The sequence below is a fragment of the Bos mutus genome, chromosome 2 (genome assembly GCF_027580195.1).
Source record: "Bos mutus isolate GX-2022 chromosome 2, NWIPB_WYAK_1.1, whole genome shotgun sequence".
Taxonomy (NCBI): Eukaryota; Metazoa; Chordata; class Mammalia; order Artiodactyla; family Bovidae; genus Bos; species Bos mutus.
Genome location: NC_091618.1, coordinates 7,022,668 through 7,046,685, shown reverse-complemented (window position 1 = coordinate 7,046,685; position 24,018 = coordinate 7,022,668). Strand labels below are relative to the sequence as shown.

At 43.1% G+C, this 24,018-nt stretch overlaps 1 protein-coding gene and 1 non-coding gene across 2 annotated transcripts; both read left to right on the top strand.

Annotated features, from left to right (window-relative positions):
• Positions 1 to 16: 16 nt before the first annotated feature.
• On the top strand, positions 17 to 24,018 carry FUCA1 (alpha-L-fucosidase 1). The gene is made up of 8 exons (XM_005905158.3): positions 17 to 476; positions 10,271 to 10,405; positions 12,244 to 12,381; positions 16,695 to 16,800; positions 19,682 to 19,882; positions 20,985 to 21,169; positions 22,946 to 23,045; positions 23,264 to 24,018. Exons 1-8 carry the CDS (start codon positions 79 to 81, stop codon positions 23,405 to 23,407), a joined length of 1,407 nt encoding a protein of 468 aa, XP_005905220.1. The 5' UTR covers positions 17 to 78; the 3' UTR covers positions 23,408 to 24,018.
• On the top strand, positions 17,684 to 17,790 carry LOC138985081 (U6 spliceosomal RNA). The gene has a single exon (XR_011462341.1). It is a non-coding gene; the product is annotated as a U6 spliceosomal RNA (small nuclear RNA).

The window sequence follows — 24,018 nt, the reverse complement described above, 5'->3', positions numbered from 1 at the left end:
GTGGCCGCTCGCCCCGCACCTGCGCGTTAAGAGGAGGGCGGCGAGGCACCAAGGCGGCTGTGCCTGCCGCATCCCGTGATGAGGTCGTGGGTGGTCGGCGCCAGGCTGCTGCTTTTGCTGCAGCTGGTGCTGGTGCTCGGAGCGGTGCGGCTCCCTCCCTGCACCGACCCTCGGCACTGCACCGACCCTCCGCGCTATACCCCGGACTGGCCTAGTCTGGACTCCCGGCCGCTGCCGGCCTGGTTCGATGAAGCCAAATTCGGGGTGTTCGTGCACTGGGGCGTGTTCTCGGTGCCCGCCTGGGGCAGCGAGTGGTTCTGGTGGCACTGGCAGGGCGAGAAGCTGCCACAGTACGAGAGCTTCATGAAAGAGAACTACCCGCCGGATTTCAGCTACGCCGACTTCGGGCCAAGGTTCACGGCGCGCTTCTTCAACCCCGACAGCTGGGCTGACCTCTTCAAGGCCGCTGGGGCCAAGTGAGTGACGCCGCCGCGGGAGCGGGCGAGGGCTGACCCTTGAGCGCCGGGAGGGCCTTAAGCTGGTGGGAATCGGGCGGGGTGGGGGCGGGGAGGAGGCGAGGAGATTTGCCGGATCACACAGGTGTCCCTGTGACCTCAGATGTCGGGGGTACTCTGTTTTGCCTCCCGAAGGATGCAGAATTGTATGTGTCACGCCAGATCTTAAGCTTGAGAATTAGAAGGAAATAAAGGTTTCAGGTTGGTGGTGGCCTTGGAAAGCCCTTGGTGGACTTGGAAAGACCTGAATATGGGGAGGATTGAGCTAAGTGATGCCTAAAGTCAGTCCCCTGCGGGTTAGCAAGACAATCAAGGTTCCAGGATTTTAACGAAAGGTCGGGAGTCTGATCCTAGTTCAACTGTGAACTTGAACAAGGCCTTTTACCTCCCTACCGCCTCCTTCCATGGCTGTACCCTGGAATTGTGTACTTCCTTTCAGCTTTAATATGTCCCAGAGGGAAGGAAGTTCTGATGCCCAGTGTATTTGGGCAACAATATAGACTCTGTGTCATCTGCTCTGCTCAATGCCTTGCATGTAGAGAGTGCTCATGAAATTGTTTTGAGCACTGTTGCAGCTTGCATGTGAATGGTTCAGAGAACTGAAAATGTAAAGCTTGGATGGGAGGAGGCAAGGACTCCCAAGTCTGTTGAAGGCTGGGGCCGGTCCTGAAGGAGTCATCCTTGAAGGCAGGATGTTGCAGGTATTAAGTCAAGGAATGGTGACCCTCAGCTTCAAGGATGAGCTTGGTGGCTGAGCGAGCAGTGGTTTGGATGAGAGTAAGAGAAGACTCAACACATGGACATCACCAGATGGTCAACACCGAAATCAGATTGATTATATTCTTTGCAGCCAAAGATGGAGAAGCTCTATACAGTCAGCAAAAACAAGACCGGGAGCTGACTGTGGCTCAGATCATGAACTCCTTATTGCCAAATTCAGACTTAAATTGAAGAGAGTGGGAAAAACCACTAGACCATTCAGGTATGACCTAAATCAAATCCCTTATGATTATACAGTGGAAGTGAGAAATAGATTTCAGGGACTAGATCTGATAGAGTGCTTCATGAACTATGGACGGAGGTTCATGACATTGTACAAGAGACAGGGATCAAGACCATCCCCATGGAAAAGAAATGCAAAAAAGCAAAATAGCTATCTGGGAAGACCTTACAAATAGCTGTGAAAAGAAGAGAAGCAAAAAGCAAAGGAGAAAAGGAAAGATATAAGCATCTGAGTACAGAGTTCCAAAGAATAGCAAGGAGAGATAAGAAAGCCTTCCTCAGCGATCAATGCAAAGAAATAGAGGAAAACAACAGAATGGGAAAGACTAGAGATCTCTTCAAGAAAATTAGAGATACCAAGGGAACATTTCATGCAAAGATGGGCTCAATAAAGGACAGAAATGGTATGGACCTAACAGAAGCAGAAGATATTAAGAAGAGGTGGCAAGAATACACAGAAGAACTGTACAAAAATGATCTTCACGAGCCAGATAATCACGATGGTGTGATCACTCACCTAGAGCCAGACATCCTGGAATGTGAAGTCAAGTGGGCCTTAGAAAGCATCACTACGAACAAAGCTAGTGGAGGTGATGGAATTCTAGTTGAGCTATTTCAAATCCTGAAAGATGATGCTGTGAATGTGCTGCACTCAATATGCCAGCAAATTTGGAAAACTCAGCAGTGGCCACAGGACTGGAAAAGGTCAGTTTTCATTCCAATCCCAAAGAAAGGCAATGCCAAAGAATGCTCAAACTACACCACAATTGCACTCCTCTCACACGCTAGTAAAGTAATGCTCAAAATTCTCCAAGGCAGGCTTCAGCAATACGTGAACCATGAACTTCAGATGTTCAAGCTGGTCTTAGAAAAGGCAGAGGAACCAGAGATCAAATTGCCAACATCCTCTGGATCAAGGAAAAAGCAAGAGAGTTCCAGAAAAACATCTATTTCTGCTTTATTGACTATGCCAAAGCCTTTGACTGTGTGGATCACAATCAACTGTGGAAAATTCTGAAAGAGATAGGAATACCAGACCACCTGACCTGCCTCCTCTTGAAACCTATATGCAGGTCAAGCGACAGTTAGAACTGGACGTGGAACAACAGACTGGTTCCAAATAGGAAAAGAAGTACATCAAGGCTGTATATTGTCACCCTGCTTATTTAACTTCTATGCAGAGTACATCATGAGAAACGCTGGGCTGGAAGAAGCACAAGCTGGAATCAGGATTGCTGGGAGAAATATCAATAACCTCAGATATACAGATGACACCACCCTTATGGCAGAAAGAGAAGAAGTACTAAAAAGCCTCTTGATGAAAGTGAAAGTGGAGAGTGAAAAAGTTGGCTTAAAGCTCAACATTCAGAAAACGAAGATCATGGCATCTGTTCATGGGAAATAGATGGGAAACAGTGGAAACAGTGTCAGACTTTATTTTTTTAGGCTCCAAAATCACTGCAGATGGTGAATGCAGCCATGATATTAAAAGATGCTTACTCCTTGGAAGGAAAGTTATGAGCAACCTAGATAGCATATTCAAAAGCAGAGACATTACTTTGCCAATAAACATCTGTCTAGTCAAGGCTACGGTTTTTCCAGTAGTCATGTATGGATGTGAGAGTTGGACTGTTAAAAAAGCTGAGCACGGAAGAATTGATGCCTTTGAATTGTGGTGTTGGAGAAGACTCTTGAGACTCCCTTGGACTGCAAGGAGATCCAACCAGTCCTTCCTTAAGGAGATCAGTCCTGGGTGTTCATCGCATCAGTCCTTCCAAAGAAATCCCAGGGCTGATCTCCTTCAGAATGGACTGGTTGGATCTCCTTGCAGTCCAGGGACTCTCAAGAGTCTTCTCCAACACCACAGTTCAAAAGAATCAAGTCTTTGGCACTCAGCCTTCTTCACAGTCCAACTCTCACATCCATACCTGACCACAGGAAAAACCATAGCCTTGACTAGACAAACCTTTGTTGGCCAAGTAATGTCTCTGCTTTTGAATATGCTATCTAGGTTGGTCATAACTTTCCTTCCAAGGAGTAAGCGTTTTTTAATTTCATGGCTGCAGTCACCATCTGCAGTGATTTTGGAGCCCAGAAAAATAAAGTCTGACACTGTTTCCACTGTTTCCCCATCTATTTCCCATGAAGTGATGGGACCGGATGCCATGATCTTCGTTTTCTGAATGTTGAGCTTTAAGCCAACTTTTTCACTCTCCACTTTCACTTTCATCAAGAGGCTTTTTAGTACTTCTTCTCTTTCTGCCATAAGGGTGGTGTCATCTGTATATCTGAGGTTATTGATATTTCTCCCGGCAGAGGAGGAGTTCACTGTCCTTCAGAAGCCTTAGAAATCCATAATTTTCAAATGAAGAAGTTAAAATCTGGGAGACAGTCCTTTGTCCAGGACAAGCGCCCTTACTGTGGACAAGATGACTGGCCCAGATAGAGGAAGGGAACTAATGTCCTAGACTCCAGATCCCATGACACTAAGATGAAGGTTCTTTCCAGCACACCAGAGGTCTGTAACCATGACCAGAGGGATCGGTCCTCTGCCGGTTTTTTTGTAAGTTTCTTGAGCAGGATTTTTACATTTTCAAAAACCTGTTTTTAAAAAGTAGAAGAAGAATATAGCACAGAGAGGACTGTGGTCCACAGAGCCTGAAATACTGTCTAGCCCTTAAAATCCTGAGCTCCCCACATCAGCCGGGGATTAAATTATCACGTTGGGCACCAACTGTTTTTCTGCCTTAAAAGTAAATGAAATGTTGAGTGATTTGGTTGTTATTTCAACACTTGCCTTTTCTCCCCTTTTTCTTTTGCCTTTTGTCATCTCTGTAAATTGATATGGGCTTTATAAACATCTTATTTTTCTGTCATCTGCTCTTTTTGTGGAGATTTCTTTCTCCTTTAGGGCAAAGGCTTGTTTTTTTGTTTGTTTGTTTTTTAATGCTTAACATTAATACACAGAAGAGCTCAAGAACTGGAGAGCCAGTGCATACATATTTTCCCTTACCTATTCCTTTCTTCCTTCTTTCCTTCCTAGTCTCCTGTTTGTCTGGGAACTAAGGACTGTGGCTTCCTCAAATTTGCTTTCATTCCTGGAACAATACCCAAGGGGTGTTGTGACTGAAGCAATTCCCTGGATATCACTAATATAGTCACTCATACAAGTTCAGTTGACCCTTGAACAACACAGGTTTGAACTTCATGGGTCCACTTATATGCAAGTTTTTTCCAATAAATATATTGGAAAAATTTTGGGAGATTTGTTATAATTTGAAAAAACTCACAGAAATATCAAAAATTAAGAAAAGAGTATGTCACGAATGCATGAAATATATAGATACTAGTTTATTTTACCATTTCTGTGTGTCTGCTCAGTCACTCAGTCATGTCTGACTCTTTGTGACCCCATGGACTATAGCCCACCAGGCTCTTCTGTCTCTTAGGTTTCCTGCATTGGCAGGTGGGTTCTTTACCAATAGCGCCACCTGGGAAGCCCATATTAAATCATAAAATGCATTAAATTAATCACAGTACATACTGTAGCTCTGTCATAATTTTGTAGCCACCTCCTATTGGTGTCCTGTTGGTGAGCTCAACTGTCGTGTCCACTTAAAACACCAAGTGATGCTAATCTTCACATGAACACTCATCCCTCTGATAAATTACCTATCACAGTAAAAAGTCATCTCTCATGTCCTCAAGTATCTTTCATCTTGTTTAGTGCAATATCATAAACCTTGAATAACACCATGACACCCATACAGAGCTCCCCAGTGATGCCAGAAGTGCTCCCAAGAAGCGGAGAAAATTAACATTACAAGAAAAAGTTGAATTGCTTGATATGTATTGTAGATTGAGGTCTGCAGCTGCAGTTGCCCACTGCCCTTCCAACATAAATGAATCCAGCGTTAAAAAAAAAACAAAAAACAAAAAAAGCTGTCATTGCAACTATGCCATAAGGTGTGAAAAACCGTGCACTTATTGCAAAATATCTTTTTATCTCTTATTGAAAATGCAGCTTTGATGTGCGTGCTGGATTGCTATAAGAAAGGTATACATAAAGACACTAAAATGATTCAAGAAAAAGTGAAGTCGTCACATGACAACATAAAAGGAGGGTGAAGGATCTAAAGCTGGATAATTTAATGCCAACAAAGGATGGTTTGATAATTTTCTCGAGAGGTTTGGCTTTTTAAATGTCAAGATAACAGGAGAAGCAGTTACTACCAACCAGGAGATGAGTTCCCAGAGGCCACTGAGAAAATCATTGAGGAGAAAGGGTTTCTGTCTATCAGCTTTTGCTTTTTTTTCCCTTTTGTTTTTTGGTGGCCCCAGGTGGCATGCGAGATCTTAGTTGGCCAACCAGGGATCGAACCTGTGCCCCCTGCAGTAGAAGTGCAGAGTCTTAACCACTTTACCGCCAGGGAAACCCCTGAACAAGTTTTTAATACAGATTAAAGTGGGCCATCCAATGGAGGAGAAATGCCTCCAAGAAAATTTATTAGTGAGGAAGAGAAGTAAGCACCAGGATTTAAGTCAGGAAGGGACTTCCTAACTCTACTGTTTGGTGCAAATGCGATCAGGTTTGTGATTAAGACTGTCCTTTTCTGTAAACCTACTAATCAATGAGCCTTGAAGGGAAAAGATGACACAAACTGCCAGTCTTTTGGTTGTAAAACAAGTAGGCCTGGACAACGAAAACCCTTTTTCTGGATTGGTTCCATCAGTGCTTTGTCCCTGAAGTCAGAAAGTACCTTGCCAGTAAGAAACTGCCTTTTAAAGTTCTTTTAATATTGGACAATGCCCTGGCCACCCAGAACCCCAAGAGTTCAACAGCAAAGACATTGAAGTGGTCTACCCCAAACACAACATCTCTAATTCAACCTGTAGATCTAAGGGTCATAAGGATCTTTTCTTTTTGTATTGATTGATTGATTGATTTGGTTGCATGGGGTCTTAGTCGTAGTGGATGGACTCTCCAGCTGTGGCATGCAGGCTTTGTTGCTCCAGGGCATGTGGGATCTTAGTTCCTTGACTAGGGATAGAACCTGCATCCCCTGCATTGCACAGCAGATTCTTAACCACTGGACCACCAGGGAAATCCCCATGGTGGACTTTAAGAATCTTTAAGGCTCATTACACATGGTACTTGATGGAAAGGGTTGTCAGCACAATGGAAGAGAACCCGGATATAGACAGCATGGTGAAAGTCTGGAAGGATTACACCATTGAAGATGCCATTGTTGTTATAGAAAAAACCATCAAGCCCAAAACAATAAAATTCCTGCCAGAGAAAACTGTGTCCAGATGTTGTGCATGTCTTCACAGGATTTACAACAGAGCCAAGTAAGGAGATCATGAAAGAGATATGGAGTGGGGAGGGGAGAGAAGGAGGAGAGAGGTGCAGGGTTTCAAGATAGGGATCTTGGAAAAATTCAGGAACTGGTGTCCTCACACTTGAGGAACTAACATAAGTCAGTTTGATGGAGATAAGTGCTTCTGAACAAGTGCCAGACAATGAGGAAGAAGACATAGAAGAAGCAGTGCCAGAAAACACATTGACATTAGACAGTCTGGCAGAAGGATTCTGATTATTCAGGACAGCTTTTGACTTCTTTTACCATATTGACCCTTCTATGACATGATATGAAACTAAAGCAAACCGTGGAAGGATTGGTATCGTATTTGTCATTGTTTTGTCATGAAGTCGTGTCCAGCTCTTTTGCAACCCCATGGACTGTAGCCCAGGCTTCTCTGTCCATGGAATTCTCCAGGCAAGAGTACTGGAGTGGGTTGCCATTTCCTTCTCTAGGGGATCTTCCTGACCCAGAGATTGAACTTGCATCTCCTGCACTGGCAAGTGAGTTCTAACAGTCAGACAGAAATATATGAGATATTTCCATAACGTTACCCTGAATGCCCGCCTCTCCTGCCTCCTGTCCACCTCCTCCTCCTCTTCCACCTCTGCCACCCCTGAGATGGCAAGACCAACCCCTCCCCTTCCTCCTCAGGGTACTCGTCGTGAACACCTTTATGGTGATCCACTTCCACTTAATGAACAGTAAATCCTTATGCCATACAGTTAATAAACCTATCTGTTGTGTAAGTGTATAAGTGTCTTCATGAGATCTGAGAACCGAATGGCAAGAACTATATGAAACGTTTTGGGTCATCATCATTGCAGTCACCGCCTAAGTGTTCATCTGTAGACCATCACACGCAAGATTGGCATGGAAGTAAATAGCCAATCCTTACATAAGCAGAAAGTAAGCGATACTTCCTATAAAATTAATAATATCCTTCCTTACTTTCTTAAAACTTTGCTTTCAAATAATTGTATTACCATACAGTATGGCATCTGGTCCCATCACTTCATGGGAAATAGGTGGGGAAACAGTGGAAACAGTGTCAGACTATTTTTTTAGGCTCCAAAACCACCGCAGATGGTGACTGCAGCCATGAAATTAAAAGACGCTTACTCCTTGAAAGGAAAGTTATGACCAACCTAGATAGCATATTAAAAAGCAGAGACATTACTTTGCCAACAAAGGTCCGTCTAGTCAAGGCTATGGTTTTTCCTGTGGTCATGGATGGATGTGGGAGTTGGACTCTGAAGAAGGCTGAGTGCCAAAGAATTGATGCTTTTGAACTGTGGTGTTGGAGAAGACTCTTGAGAGTCCCTTGGACTGCAAGGAGATCCAACCAGTCCATTCTGAAGGAGATCAGCCCTGGGATTTCTTTGGAAGGAATGATGCTAAAGCTGAAACTCCAGTACTTTGGCCACCTCATGCAAAGAGTTGACTCACTGGAAAAGACTCTGATGCTGGGAGGGATTGGGGGCAGGAGGAGAAGGGGACGACAGAGGATGAGATGGCTGGATGGCATCACTGACTCGATGGACGTGAGTCTGGGTGAACTCCAGAAGTTGGTGATGGACAGGGAGGCCTGGCGTGCTGCGATTCATGGGGTTGCAAAGAGTCGGACACGACTGAGCAACTGCACTGAACTGATGCACCACCTTCCAGTCCCCTCTCATAATTAAATAACTATGTATCGGACTGTTAGGGAAATTAAAATGGAGGTACTCTTGTTCAGCCTTCAGAAGCAAGACAGCAGGCCTCTGACCGACTTCTAACCTTGCATGGACCCTGCCTGGATGACATGTCTGCCTGTAAGCATACCAGTTGTTACCAGCAAGTCAGGCAGCACCTTAGATAAGAGAGGATCTTGGAATTTCCTGAGCCCCTGGAGGTCTGGAAAATCTTGTGATTCACAAGGTGAAACAGCATTGTAAAAGTTAAAGGAAAACCAGAGCTGTGTGCAAATTGATGATGATATCAGTTTGTGTCCTGGAGTTATAAGCAGGAGCCCCCAAATCTGCAATTTGAAGTCTCATGGTGGGGTAGACCCACTTGCCTGGGACCCTTTTCCCAACTGGGACTCCAGATTGCTGTTACTTGGGACTTTCCATCTCTGTTCAAGTCTGGATATAGGTTGGTGGCCCATTTTGGTGATATGCACACTGTTACTTCTGTTATTTCTGTTTCTTTTCTTTTAACGACTGTATGTTGTAATTAAGTTATCTATTAAATATTGAAATTGGTTATTATGTATGTAACCAGCTGTTTCTTTTGTTAACAAATCCTTCAAACCTAAAACAAAATTAAAACCTTCAGCAAAACTCAACCGATGTATGAGACAGGGTGCTCAGGGCTGGTGCACTGGGTTGACCCTGAGGGATGGGATGGGGAGGGAGGTGGGAGGGGGCTTCAGGATGGGGAACACATGTACACCCATGGCTGATTCATGTCAATGTGTGGCAAAAACCACTACAATATTGTAAAGTAATTAGCCTCCAATTAAATAAAAAAAACAAACTCAACCTATCATCACATTCAAGTGACTTTTTAAAAAATGTGACAATGTTTCCAATCCCATATTTTGAATATGAGTATAATACCATATGCCATAAAAATTTTATAATGATTCATTCATCAGTTATAAGCTAGGCTATCATGAAGCAATCATATTGATTGCGCTAGGCTACTATAAAGCAATCATGTTGCTGTTTCTTCAGTATCAATGAATGAATCATTAGAACTACAAATAAATATGAATTGCTTTTTCACATTAGCTTTCCAGCTTTGATATTTAGTGTTAGGAATAACTATAATGTCTACAGTGTTTTGTATCATGTAAGACAGTATTGCTGTGGATACTGACAGGTGGTTCATCTTGTAAACAGACAATGTAAATTTATGGTATCAATAAATCCAGTACATATGCCCAATCTCCAACTAACACAACATCGTAAAGCAACTGTACACCAATAAAGTAAACAAATAAATGCAGTGCAGTACTATAATGTATTTTCTCTTCCTTATGATTTTCTTAAGAGCATGTTCTTTTCTCTAGCCTACATCATTGTACAAATACAGTATATTATACATATAGCATACAAAATGGGTGTTAATCGACCATTTATGTTATTGGTAAGCTTTCCAGTCAAGAGTAGGCTATTTGTAGTTTAGGGCGAAGTCAAGAGTTACACATGGATTTTCTTCTGCAACAGGGGTCAGCAGACACCTGCTAACCACCCCCTAACCACCACATTGTTCAAGGGTCAACTGTACATTTCCTGTAGTTGAGTTCCCTCAACCATTTTAAAAGCCTCAGGTGTGCCAGGTAAGTTGGTGCTCGTGGCCCACTGCTCACTTCCTTTGCTCACATGGTTTCAATGTTCACAGGTATGTAGTCCTGACGACAAAGCATCACGAAGGCTACACAAACTGGCCAAGCCCTGTGTCTTGGAACTGGAACTCTAAGGATGTGGGGCCCCATCGTGATTTGGTTGGTGAGTTGGGAACAGCCATCCGAAAGAGGTGCGTGTCCACGGACAGTCACCCCATCTTCGCTTTTGATCTAACCACCCAGTATCCTGTGCCTTCTCTTCTCTGCTGTGTTTTCTAAGTTTGCATTTAACCAGTACATGGGAGGGTTTCTGGCCCTGAATTGGCAGTGTTTGAACCTTGGCAGTTTTCATGTGACCCAAAGTGACAGCATCAGAGAAGTGCACAGCCCTCTCTGGTTAGGTGAAGGATACGCAGCAGAGACCACGACGCTGCACTTGTGCTCTTCAAAGGATTCTTTCTGGGAAGCCTTCCAACCTAGGGCCTTTTCCAGTGTCTGGTGGAGGCCAGGGTTGTGTCTCATCTTTGTGTCCTCCTTAGCTGTCAACCCAGAGCTTTGTAGGCTTCATGGAAGGTTTAGATGAGTGGTAAATCAGGAGAGGGCTGAAGAGGGCAGTTAAAGCAACAAAAAGGAAGGTAAGGCATCACTCGTGATTCTAGGTAGTATTTCTAATATCTGCCACTTAAGATGTAACTTTCCAAGGTCAAAGAGCTGGGAAGGGGCAGAAATGGGATTTGAACCCAGGTGCTCTGATTTTGGACCCTACTGTTCTGAGTATATTTGCCTGTAAGGAGGAAAAGTGGTATTTGTGTCATGCCCACTCAGCTCTGTTGTGATTTGGCAAACTTGATGTCCTATTTAAGGTTAGACCAGCTACTTATTTGTATAAATACAGTTTGATTGGAATACAGTTGTGTTCATTCACTTACGCATTGATTCTGGCTACTTTCAAGCTCTAATTGCAGAGTCAGAGTAGAGATAGCAAGGCCTACAAAGCCTCAGATATTATCTGGTCAAAAGCATTTGCTGACATATGTCACCTGTGAAACATTCAGTTCCCCAATACTGTGCTCTGCTAATAGTCCTGCTGTAAAAGTCTGAGACGTTGATTAGATCTGGACTCTAAGAGCCTTGATTTTCACCTTCTCTATTTCTAGTCACTGAATCACATGATGAAATTCTTAACTTCAGTTCTTTCTGCTTTATCTATGCCATTGCAAATGTTATCCTTACTTCTTGTATTATAGCATTTCCAAAACACTCAATTAATTCACAACAAGTTTTATTGTGTATGAAAATAGGTAAATTTAACCATATTTTGTTTCAGGTATATTAAGAACTATTAGTAAATCTTATATGAAACAATAAATTAATTTCAACTGCACAGAAAATGGTACTAACGGTTCTTTCTGAGTGATGAGATTTTGGATATTCTTGGTATTTGTCTCCATTTTCCAGTATCTCTTCAATATCTATTATGATCAACAGAAAACATTTTTAATAGGACTATATATTATTGAGATAATTGACTTAAAAGACAGAAAATGGTTTAAATAACATTTTGGTGTTAAGATAATTTATGTATAAAGATAATTTGTTATCTGCTAAGTCGCTTCAGTTATGTCCAACTCTTTGTGACCCCATGGACTGTAGCCTGCTGGGCTCCTCTATCCATGGAATTCTCCAGGCAAGAATACTAGAGTGGATTGCCATGTCCTCCTCCAGGGGATCTTCCTGACCCAGGGATGGAACCTGTCTCTCTTGTGTCTCCTGCATTGGTAGATGAGTACTTTACCACTAGTGCCACCTGGGAAGCCCAATTTGTTATTTGTATCATCAAAATCAAAGGAAGCCAATCATGTTGCTTAAATGAATGATAAGAGATAATTTAAGGAACTGGCTGTAGGTCCTGACCCCTGTATGCCCTAATGGTAAATTTCACTGAGATGTGAAAATGCTGGCAACTGATTTTTCTTAAAATATTTTTTCTTTGCTTAATGACAGTTGCTGTCCTGTTTTTCTGTTTCAGGAACATACGCTATGGACTGTATCACTCACTTTTAGAATGGTTCCATCCTCTCTACCTACGTGATAAGAAAAATGGCTTTAAAACCCAGTACTTCGTCAATGCAAAAACAATGCCAGAGCTCTATGACCTTGTTAACAGGTACAAAACATAAGTTGTTTTAGCCTTATGACTTTCATCAATGACATCTGAGCTGCTTATACTGTTGAGGGGAAAGGGGTAGGGGTGGGATATGAAAAAACTCTAGAAGACATCAAAATAGTAATGAGTAATCGTTGTGTTAAGACAAAGTATACTTTTTCTTTTTGCTTTTCAAAACTTCCATAGTATGGTCATGCTGATTTTATAAACTGAAACAGAACTGAGGATGGTAGTAAGTCAAACCTCAGTTAACTCCTTCCATACCACTTTCTTTGTCAGGAGGTTGGAGAAGGGCAGCATGGTCTAATGGACCCTACAGAGGGTTTGGCATCTGGCAGATTTGTATTTGAATCCTGCCTCTTGTTACCCTCAAGCATTTTCTTGGCTGTGCCATGCAAGCTTGTGAAAAAGCTGGCTTAAAACTCAACATTCACAAAACTAAGATCATGTCATCTGTTCCCATCATTTCATGGCATATAGATGGGGAAAAAAATGAAAATAGTGACAGACTTTATTTTCTTGGGCTCCAAAATCACTGTGGGTGGTGACTGCAGCCATGAAATTAAAAGACATTTGCTCCTTGGAAGAAAAATTATGACACACCTAAACAGCATATTAAAAAGCAGAGACATTACTTTGCCAACAAAAGTCTGTCTAGTCAAAGCTATGGTTTTTCCAGTAGTCATGTATGGATGTGAGAGTTGGACTGTAAAGAAGGCGTGCCACAAAGACAGAAATATAGATCAATGGAACAAAATAGAAAGCCCAGAGATAAATCCACGCACATATGGACACCTTATCTTTGACAAAGGAGGCAAGAATATACAATGGATTAAAGACAATCTCTTTAACAAGTGGTGCTGGGAAAACTGGTCAACCACTTGTAAAAGAATGAAACTAGAACACTTTCTAACACCATACACAAAAATAAACTCAAAATGGATTAAAGATCTAAACATAAGACCAGAAACTATAAAACTCCTAGAGGAGAACATAGGCAAAACACTCTCTGACATACATCACAGCAGGATCCTCTATGACCCACCTCCCAGAATATCGGAAATAAAAGCAAAAATAAACAAATGGGACCTAATTAACCTTAAAAGCTTCTGCACATCAAAGGAAACTCTCAGCAAGGTGAAAAGACAGCCTTCAGAATGGGAGAAAATAATAGCAAATGAAGCAACTGACAAACAACTAATCTCAAAAATATACAAGCAACTCCTCCAGCTCAACTCCAGAAAAATAAATGACCCAATCAAAAAATGGGCCAAAGAACTAAATAGACATTTCTCCAAAGAAGACATACAGATGGCTAACAAACACATGAAAAGATGCTCAACATCACTCATTATCAGAGAAATGCAAATCAAGACCACTATGAGGTACCATTTCACACCAGTCAGAATGGCTGCGATCCAAAAGTCTACAAATAATAAATGTTGGAGAGGGTGTGGAGGAAAGGGAACCCTCTTACACTGTTGGTGGGAATGCAAACTAGTACAGCCACTATGGAGAACAGTGTGGAGATTCCTTAAAAACTGGAAATAGAACTGCCTTATGATCCAGCAATCCCACTGCTGGGCATACACACTGAGGAAACCAGAAGGGAAAGAGACACGTGTACCCCAATGTTCATCGCAGCACTGTTTATAATAGCCAGGACATGGAAGCAACCTAGATGCCCATCAGCAGATGAATGGATAAGAAAGCTGTGGTACATATACACAATGGAGTATTACTCAGCCATTAAAAAGAATACATTTGAATCAGTTCTAATGAGGTGGATGAAACTGGAGCCTATTATACAGAGTGAAGTAAGCCAGAAGGAAAAACACCAATACAGTATACTAACGCATATATATGGAATTTAGAAAGATGATAACAATAACCCTGTGTACGAGACAGCAAAAGAGACACCGATGTATAGATCAGTCTTATGGACTCTGTGGGAGAGGGAGAGGGTGGGAAGATTTGGGAGAATGGCATTGAAACATGTAAAATATCATGTATGAAACGAGATGCCAGTCCAGGTTCAATGCACGATACTGGATGCTTGGGGCTAGTGCACTGGGATGACCCAGAGGGATGGTGGGGGGGAGGAGGAGGGAGGAGGGTTCAGGATGGGGAGCACATGTATACCTGTGATGGATTCATTTTGATATTTGGCAAAACTAATACAATTATGTACAGTTTAAAAATAAAATAAAATTAAAAAAAAAAAAAAAGAAGGCATGCCAAAGAATTGATGCCTTCAAATTGTGGTGCTGGACAAGACTCTTGAGAGTGCTTTGGACAGCAAGGAGATCAAACCAGTCAATCCTAAAGGAAATCAACCCTGAATATTCATTGGAAGGACAGATGCTGAAGCTCCAATACTTTGGCCACCTGCTGCAAAGAGATGACTCATTGGAAGACCCTGATGCTGGGAAAGATTGAGGGCAAAAGGAAAACGGGGCGACAGAGGGTGGGATGGTTGGATGGCATCACCAGCTCAATAGACATGAGTTTGAGCAAACTCCAGGAGACAGAGAAGGACAGGGAAGCCTGGTGTGCTGCACTCCATGGAGTCGTAAAGAATCAGACATGACTTAGCCACTGAACAACATCAATGACCACAACAGCAGTGCAGCTGGTGGGATCTTAGTTCTCTGACCAGGGATCAAGGGATCAAACCCAGGCCTTCAGTAGTGAGAGCACAGAGTCCTAACCACTGGGCCGCCAGGGAACTCCCTTAGAAGCCTTAAACAGGTTACTCATCTGAGCCTCAGATTCTCACTCTGTAAAGTGACAAGAATGCCTTCTAAGTAGGGCTCAGCATAACATATGAAGTTTCTATCACTATGCCTGGTACAGAATAATAGAGGCATTATTATTCTTAATTATCCTTAAAAATGATGACTTTTACTTTGGGGTTTGTCACTGGTCTTCACCATGTTTTATTCTGCGTTTGCCCTTCTTGCTCCTGGGGGCACTTAGGAGGATGGTGGACCTTTAAAGATTAAGAGGCAGCCGTCTGTGCTTGGACGCTCACTGTAGACCAAAAGACGAAAAAACTTGCACCCAGATGACTGCTGCAAGGAAACAGGACGGTTGTTAAGAAACCAACCAGCAAAGCTTCAAGTCAGAAATCCAGTTCTTTTTTTCTTACTGAGTGTATAACCTCGAACAAACTACGTGATCTTTCTATAGCTCAGTTTCTTTACCTGTTTATACATCACAGGGTGTTGTGAAAATGAATGAAGTTAACGAGTATAAAGTGCCTACTACGATTTTTCCTATACAGTAAAACACACACCATCTGTGTTTCTCTCGCCTCTTAGGCAGCCTTTTTCCTGGACTCGACGTGCTGACCTAAGTGTTTACGGAGTACAGCACAGGATTCACTAACAGGCAGATTTACATATGGGTTCCAGCTCCTATTACTTACCAGCTTTGCACCTAAAACAAAGTTACTGAGCAATACATTCTTGCTTTCTTAAGTGGGACTAATACTGCTTACCTTAGAGGTATAAATACATACACTCATAAGGCTCAGAGTAGTAATATGAGAAAGATGCAACTGTGGCTCAAGTGAATTCAGTAGATTTTTATGATCAAAGCTCTGGGTAGTTGTCCCCCAAAATGCATTTGATGGAACAGTTCAAGCTCTTGCTGCTGCTGCTGCTGCTAAGTCACTTCAGTCGTGTCCGACTCTGTGCGACCCCATAGACGGCAGCCCACCAGGCTTCCCAGTCCCTGGGATTCTCCAGGCAAGAACACTGGAGTGGGTTGCCATTTCCTTCTCCGATGCATGAAAGTGAAAAGTGAAAGTGAAGTCGCTCAGTCGTGTCCGACTCTTAGCGACCCCATGGACTGCAGCCCACCAGGCTCCTCCGTCCATGGGATTTTCCAGGCAAGAGTGCTGGAGTAGGGTGCCATTGCCTTCTCCGGTTCGAGCTCTTAACACATCTTAAAAGCAGAAACAGTAATCCTGTAGTTCTGGAGCACCACTCTTTTCGTTGGAATCAGTTTCTGGAAGGAAACCAAATTGTGTACACACTGAATAAAGCTTTACTTTTTAATCTAAGACATTTTAAAAAAAAGATTGGGAAGAAATATACCAAAATGCTGTATATTAAATGGTGGTTGTGTTAGCTCACAGGTGTGTGTGTGGTCATTTTCATCCTTTAGTTTTCCACTTTCTCTGTACCATGGTACTTTCAAAATAGGAGGAAATTAATTTTTAAATATATGTGGCAAAGATAGGTCTGTCAGACTTGACTGTGACTGGATTCAGATGATAAACTTTGTTGTAATTGTGTGTCTCTCAGGTATAAACCTGACTTGATTTGGTCTGATGGAGAGTGGGAATGTCCTGACACTTACTGGAACTCTACAGATTTTCTTGCTTGGCTCTACAATGATAGCCCAGTTAAGGTATGTGATTATATGACTTCTCCCTTATTTATCTGTTATGATAAAACACAATGTGAGGAGCCAAGATCTGGAGTAATAACCGTAATGACAACAGTGATAATAATAAATACTAATCTCAGGACTTCCCTGGGGTTCAGTGCTTAAGTCTGCCTTCACCTTCCAATGCAAGGGATCAGCTTTGATCCCTGGTCAGACAGCTAAGATCCCACATGTCTTGGGCCTAAAAAGCCAACACATAAAACCAGAAACAATATTGTAACAAATTCAATAAGGACTTTAAGTGTAAGCAAATAAATAGCAGTATTGATATGGGTGCGGTAGGGACGAGGGAACTTAATGGATGTGAAAGGTTTCTCCTTTAATTCTTTTTTTGCCCCTTCCTTTTTTTTTCTTTAAGCTTTTTTTCCTTAAAGCTTTCTTTTTCTCCTTTAATTCTTGATTTTTACAAGCTAGTTTTCAAGCTTCTTAAATTTAAGTCGTAGGATAGAAATAGTATAAAGAAGCCCCAGACCACCATAGAGAAAATAAACTGTTAAGCAAACGGACATTGTAAATAAGAAAACCACCCAAAAAATTAATATATAAAACTTATTAAACGATAGGAATAAAATGTGAGAATCTATGACCTCAGCTACTCTATGTTGACTGTGTAGTTTAACTCATATAGGGAAATTTCTTTTCCCTGAGATCCAAATTCTAAGGAAGTTGGAAACTTCGCCTGCCTTGTGCTGTCCCTCAAAAGCAACCTACTACACTGCACAATAGCTGCCCGTTTATAGTTCACATTTCAAGACACAAAGTAGCAGAAGTCTCAATCTTCACCGTAGAAAATTTCAAAAATCTTACAGATTCTAGCTTTGTTGTGCATTTTAAAGAAAAATCTGTGCTCACTTCAGCAGCACATATACTAAAATTGGAACTATACAGAGAAGATTAGCATGGCCCCTGCTCAAGGATGACACGCAAATTCGTGAAGCGTTCCATATTTAAAAAAAAAAGAAAAATCTAAGACCAGTTTGAACTGAGCTATCTGGGTAGGTTCACAAACCTCTTAGGATGTCACTGGCTGCTGCTGCTGCTAAGTCGCTTCGGTCGTGTCCGACTCTGTGTGACCCCATAGACGGCAGCCCACGTCCCTGGGATTCTCCAGGCTCCCCCGTCCCTGGGATTCTCCAGGCAAGAACACTGGAATGGGTTGCCATTTCCTTCTCCAATGCACGAAAGTGAAAGTGAAGTTGCTTAGTCCTGTCTGACTCTTAGCGACCCCATGGACAGCAGCCTACCAGGCTCCTCTGTCCATGGGGTTTTCCAGGCAAGAGTACTGGAGTGGATGTCACTGGCTAACTATTACTAAATTCAGAAAAGGGGAAGAAAGATCCTATGTGACAATTGGAAGCAAATTCACATTGGTGTTTTGGAACTTTCGGGCTGCGTGGGGACCTCTAGTGGCGAGGCCTGGTGGTTCTTCCCCGGTGTTTCCCCGGCTGGGGTGGCTTAGATGCGGATCCTCGGGTGGGACACTGCAGACCATATTCTACCCACTCTTGTCCTGCGTGCTTTCTCATGCGTTAGGAAAGAGGGTTGTCATGTACTCATATTAGGAAATGACTTTTAGGAGAAGCAGACCCTGATCCTTACCCCTCTGCTGTCTGTAATTCCCACTCCTGACCTCTCTGCAGGTCTTCTCTGGGAGGTCACACCTTCCCCACCACCCTGTCTAAAATCGCAGCATGCCTCCATTAACGCTGTCTTTCCTTATCTTATCTTTCTCTTAACCACTTACCTGGCCCAACATATTTCAGATACCACTTACCTCGTTGCTATCTGTCTCCCTCACTGAAGCATCACCTTTGTGAGGGCAAGAATTTGGGTCTGTTCACTCCTACATCCCCAACTCCAGCAACAGTCCTTGGCCCAGTTAGACACAGAGTAAGTACTGGTGGAATGTAAACTAAATCTGGCTCCTGGAAATTTATATTCTTTCCTGAAAGAAGCAAGAAACACTCCTGAACTGGTGTTTAGGTGAATTCCGTGACGCTGATGTGATGTCACATCATAATTGTCCATGTATACATCTCCTCAGCTAGTCGCTGCTGGATCTCTGAGGGCAAGAGCTGTGACTTGTTTACTCTGGATACCCCAGTATGAGCCTCATAGTAGTATTAAATGTTGACATTAAGTTATTCTATGTAAAGATTTTTCGAAGTTCAGCAAAACCTTAAGGGAAGGAAAAGAATGATTACTGACTTTGCCTTACTTAGGTAAAGAAAGTCAGGGTTATATAGTGAAAAGCATCCTGGGCTGGATTCATAGTCCCAGCTTTCAGAAACTCTGCCTGGGAATGTGATCTCGGCAGGTCTCCTCTTCTACATTTCTCTTCCGATAAGAGTAAGTGGTTTACTAGATAATCTAAACAGGCCCTTCCAGTTCTGACACTACATATTGCTAGACTGGGGTTAACTGCAAATAACGTTTGGAGTTGGATATTTCTTTGTTGTGAAGGGACAGTTCTCTGTGTTGTAAGATGTTTATGATTTTTTTTTTTGCCCACACCATGCGACCATGCGGGATCTTAGTTCCCAGTCCAGGGATCAGACCCCCACCCACTAGCAGTGTAAGCAGGGATTCTTAACCGCTGGACGGCCAGGGGATTCCCTTGTAATGGGTTTAGAAGAATCCTTGGTCTCCGCCCACTAGGAGGCAGTGGCACCACCCCGAGTTGTGACCAAGAAACGTCTCTAGATTTTGCCCTTTGTCTCCTCCAGTTGAGAACCACTGTGCTCGACTGAGTCTGCTCCTTGCTTCCAAACAGGCACCTGACTTATCAAACTGAGTTAGACAGTTTTACCCCCGATGATCTCAGTGCTCCTTCCTCCTTTAGGATGAGGTCGTAGTGAATGACCGATGGGGTCAGAACTGCTCCTGTCATCATGGAGGATACTACAACTGTAAAGATAAATTCCAGCCAGAGACCTTGCCAGATCACAAGTGGGAGATGTGCACCTCCATAGACCAGCGGTCCTGGGGCTACCGTCGAGACATGGAGATGGCTGACATCACAAACGAATCCACAATCATTTCGGTAAGAGGTAGTTATTTGTTAACTGCAGTCCCAGGCTGCCTTCTGGCTAAAAGTGGTGGAAGCACTCTGGATAGATTTATGGGCCGGGAGAACCTGTTCGGGTTATTGAACATACTCATAACACTTGTCCTAAGGAGACAGGTCTAATTACTGAAGAGTTCTGTACAGAGGTGTTCTCCCCAGGATTATTTTCAGATTGACATTGGGCTGTTTCAATTCCTGGCAACCATAAAGGAATAATTCAGCAGATTTGGGGATTTTCCTTAACCATGAAAACATTTCTGAATGTAATAGGGATTAATGCTTACAGGGTTGATGAAAAGACAAGTTATGCAGTATCACAACTATATAGAATTAACTGCACGAGAAAAAGACCAGAAGGAAACCTCAAAAGTTAATGGTGTGGTGTCTTTGGGGTACTCTAACAGAACCTCCTTTTTAAAATTTTCTGTATGTAGCCTTAATTTTTCTGGACTGCCTTGAAGTGCTACTGTGTGGGGTCACAGGAAACACACACACACACACGCATCCCACCCCAGAGATCTTAAAGACTATATCTCTTTACAGAATGTTTTCCTGAAGGGGCAACATACACATTTATATAGCTCAGGGTATCCTGAAATTCATCAGATCTCTTCCACACCTCCCCGCCCCACCGCCCCACCCCAAGTCTCCATAGCACCTGCTCTAAATCTCTCATCTCTCATCTCTGTATTCTCTCTGGCTGGCTCCACAGAATCCTTTCAAGGCCAAGTGCTTTGTTTTCAGCTCCCTGGCTGACACTCTGTGCCTCTGATATATGACACTTCCCTCTACATATGGCACTATGGCAGGTGCCAGCTCACGGTAAGAGCCCATGATCACTCCCTGGAATCTGAGTTAATATATCTCTCAACTGTGTAGCAGAATTTTTCAATTTTCTCATGTAAGCCTATCCTGCTATGAAAATGACAAAAATATATTGTCTTTTCCAAAAGATAGAGGATATTCACAAAACACAGGGAGAACAGCCTAGATTCTTCTTCTTCCCTCCGTGTGTTTTAAGCATTCAGCCAGGCTTGGCATTCAGAACTAGAATTTCCTTGTTTTCTGCTCCTGCCAGGAACTGGTTCAGACAGTAAGTTTGGGAGGCAACTATCTTCTCAACGTCGGACCAACCAAAGACGGACTGATCGTTCCCATCTTCCAAGAAAGGCTACTTGCTGTTGGGAAGTGGCTGAGCATCAATGGAGAGGCTATCTATGCCTCCAAACCATGGAGAGTACAATCTGAGAAGAACTCTGTATGGTGAGTCTAGTCTTCTGTTACAGGTAGGAACATCCTGAGCTGGCAACCCCTTGGATCCACAGTGGTTACAAGCCAGGCTACGGACTCATCTGGAGGAAACACAAGAGCTGTTCTGTGATGTTAAATGTGTGCCCAGGTTTATGTTTTAGGCCCCAGGGTATCTTTGACTACTGAGGGAGGTGGGTAGGCTTGGTGAAGAAAGGAGCTATGAAGTATCAATTTGCTCAACCCCTAAAAACAGTCATAGCTAATATTTGTACAGCACCCACATGTGGTAGACTCCATCCTAAATTCTTTCTCCTCATTTAGTCCCCTCAACAATCTCACTGGGTGGATAATGTCACTATCCCTAGGTTACAAGGAGAAAGCAGGTCCAGGGGAGTAATCATCCGCCCAGAGTTACGAAGCTACTAAGCGAAGAAGGCATGATTCATACTTGGCATTGTGGATCTAGTTATTTGATCTCAGGCTTCAGGAATTTTTTAAATTTTCAACTGCAAAATGGGGTGATGATACTTAACTTCCTAGAGTGTGAGGATTAAATAAGCTAACCTATGTAAAGCACCCAGCAGAGTGCCAGGTACATACTAACTGCTCAGTGAAAGACCTCTGCAAGTGTTATATCACAGAGCTGGGGGCTTTGCATCAGGAGAAACACGTTCATGGTTCTGTTTTGGATGAGTTTCTATTTAGTGATTTTTTTCACCCTCTGCTATAAGGATGGGCTTCCCTGGTGGCTCAGATGGTAAAGAATCTGCCCACATTGAGGGAGACCCAGGTTCAATCCCTGAGTTGGGAAGATCCCCAGGAGAAGGGAATGGCTACCCACTCAAGTATTCTTGCCTGAAGAATTCCGTAGACAGAGGAGTCTGGCAGGCTACAGTGGATGCGGTCTCAAAGAGCTGGACACACCAAGTGACTAGCACTTTCACTTTCTCTAAGCATAGTGAAACCTCAGAACAACAGATTTGTCTTGGGAATTTCCCTGGCGGTCCAGAGGATAGAGCTAGACGCTTTCACTGCCATGGGCCTTGGTTTGATCCCTGATCGGGGAACTAAAGATCCCAAAAACCAAGTGGGATGACCAAAAATTTTAAATTTTATTTATTTATTTTTTTTCTTTTTTTCTGCCCACCACCCCCCACCCCGGAAGCCATCTCACTGCGCCTAAATTTTAAAAAGGAATTAAAATTCATCTTCATTGCACATCTTGCCCATGTTATACCCTCAGATGTTTTCATATGGATTTAAAGATAAAGAAAGATATGAATAATGAGGAAGATGGCTTCAGTATGTGTCACTAATATAAGAGTTAAAAAAAATGTTTTAGGAAAACTTAGAACCCCATACAGAGAAGAAAGGGAAGATACCACCCAGAAAGAGTCTTCCAGGGCTACATAATTCCCACAGAGCTTAACCGTGCTGCTGTGCTTAGTCGCTCAGTCACATCCGACTCTGCGACCCCATGGACTGTAGCCCGCCAGGCTCCTCTGTCCATGGGGTTCTCCAGACAAGAATTCTGGAGTGGGTTGCCATGTTCTCCTCCAGGGGATCTTCCCAGCCCAGGGATCGAACCCAGGCCTCCTGCACTGCAGGCACATTCTTTGCTGTCTCAGCCACCAGGGAAGCCCAAACCTAAATTGGTATCAAGTTACTTGCTCGTGGCAGTGACAGACTGAAGGTCTCGCAATTGGTGGGTAATTGACGGGGGAATATATAAGGTCATGTGGCAGGATAATAAGCCGGGCATCTTTGACGACGTTTCTTTTTTCCCAGGTATACGTCTAAAGGATTAGCTGTTTATGCCATTTTACTGCACTGGCCAGAATATGGAATCTTAAGCCTTATATCCCCTATAGCTACTTCAACCACAAAGGTAAAGAGCCTCCGTCAGTCCTGTTGGAGATGTAGCTCTTTGTAAAGGAATTGGCGAGCCTTCTCTGACCCTTCCTTCCTTCCCCAGATCTCTCCTGTTTCCCTTCTGGGCTGTCTTCCCCGCCCTGGCCCAGTGTAGTTGTTTGCCACCATATTCAGGCCATATTCTGTGCTCATCAATGCATTCGTGTTTTTCCCATTCCCTTTTGCTCTCTGCAGGTAACAATGCTGGGAATCCAAAAGGATCTGAAGTGGTCCCTAAATCCCTCAGGTAAAGGTCTCCTCGTGTTCCTGCCCCAGTTACCACCCACTGCTCTTCCAACTGAGTTTGCTTGGACCATAAAGCTGACAGGAGTGAAGTGATCATTGGAGTTCAAGAAGAAAGGGACACCGCTGGCACTTTGATTTTCCTCTTATATCGCCACCATTATAATAAACGACTCTTCTCTACTCAGAAATCTCTTTTCCAACACATTTTAATAAATGGAACGGATTACATTACACTGATGTCTCACGGGATCAAAGATCTGAGATCCAGTGCTAGCATCTCTCTCTGATCAATAGAAGAGACTGAACAGTTAAGCTCACCCATTCCTACTATTGGGAATTATCTGCAATGGAAACTTCCTCCATCCTCTGTTTCATAACCTGACTGCTTACTCAGATGACTTCAAGAATAAGCCAAATCGTCCCATTGCCTATGGGAGGTGCTGAAAAGGATTTGGCAGACTCGACTATATGCTATTTATTTAGCATCGGCTGTCGCCAGCTACCCCCATCTGCCCCCAAGAGCAGGAGAGCCTCGAGGGGAAGGAAAATGCTTCCAAGGCTGCTAATAGTAAGCTTTTTAGAAGTTTGCAAAGCAAGCTAAGAGCTCTGACATTCAGTCTGTTTACAGGGATTCTATGAAGAAAATGAATGTGATTCTGCCTTGCTTTAATACAGTCAAATAAATAAATTTGTATGTCAAATCA

What these genes read in the sequence shown, in the direction of transcription:
- FUCA1 (XM_005905158.3), top strand. Translation starts at nt 79, where the DNA reads ATGAGGTCGTGGGTGGTCGGCGCCAGGCTGCTGCTTTTGCTGCAGCTG. An exon ending in GGAACAGCCATCCGAAAGAG is followed by an intron (nt 10,406 to 12,243) that starts GTGCGTGTCCAC and finishes TTTCTGTTTCAG; the next exon opens with GAACATACGCTATGGACTGT. An exon ending in ACAATGATAGCCCAGTTAAG is followed by an intron (nt 16,801 to 19,681) that starts GTATGTGATTAT and finishes TTCCTCCTTTAG; the next exon opens with GATGAGGTCGTAGTGAATGA.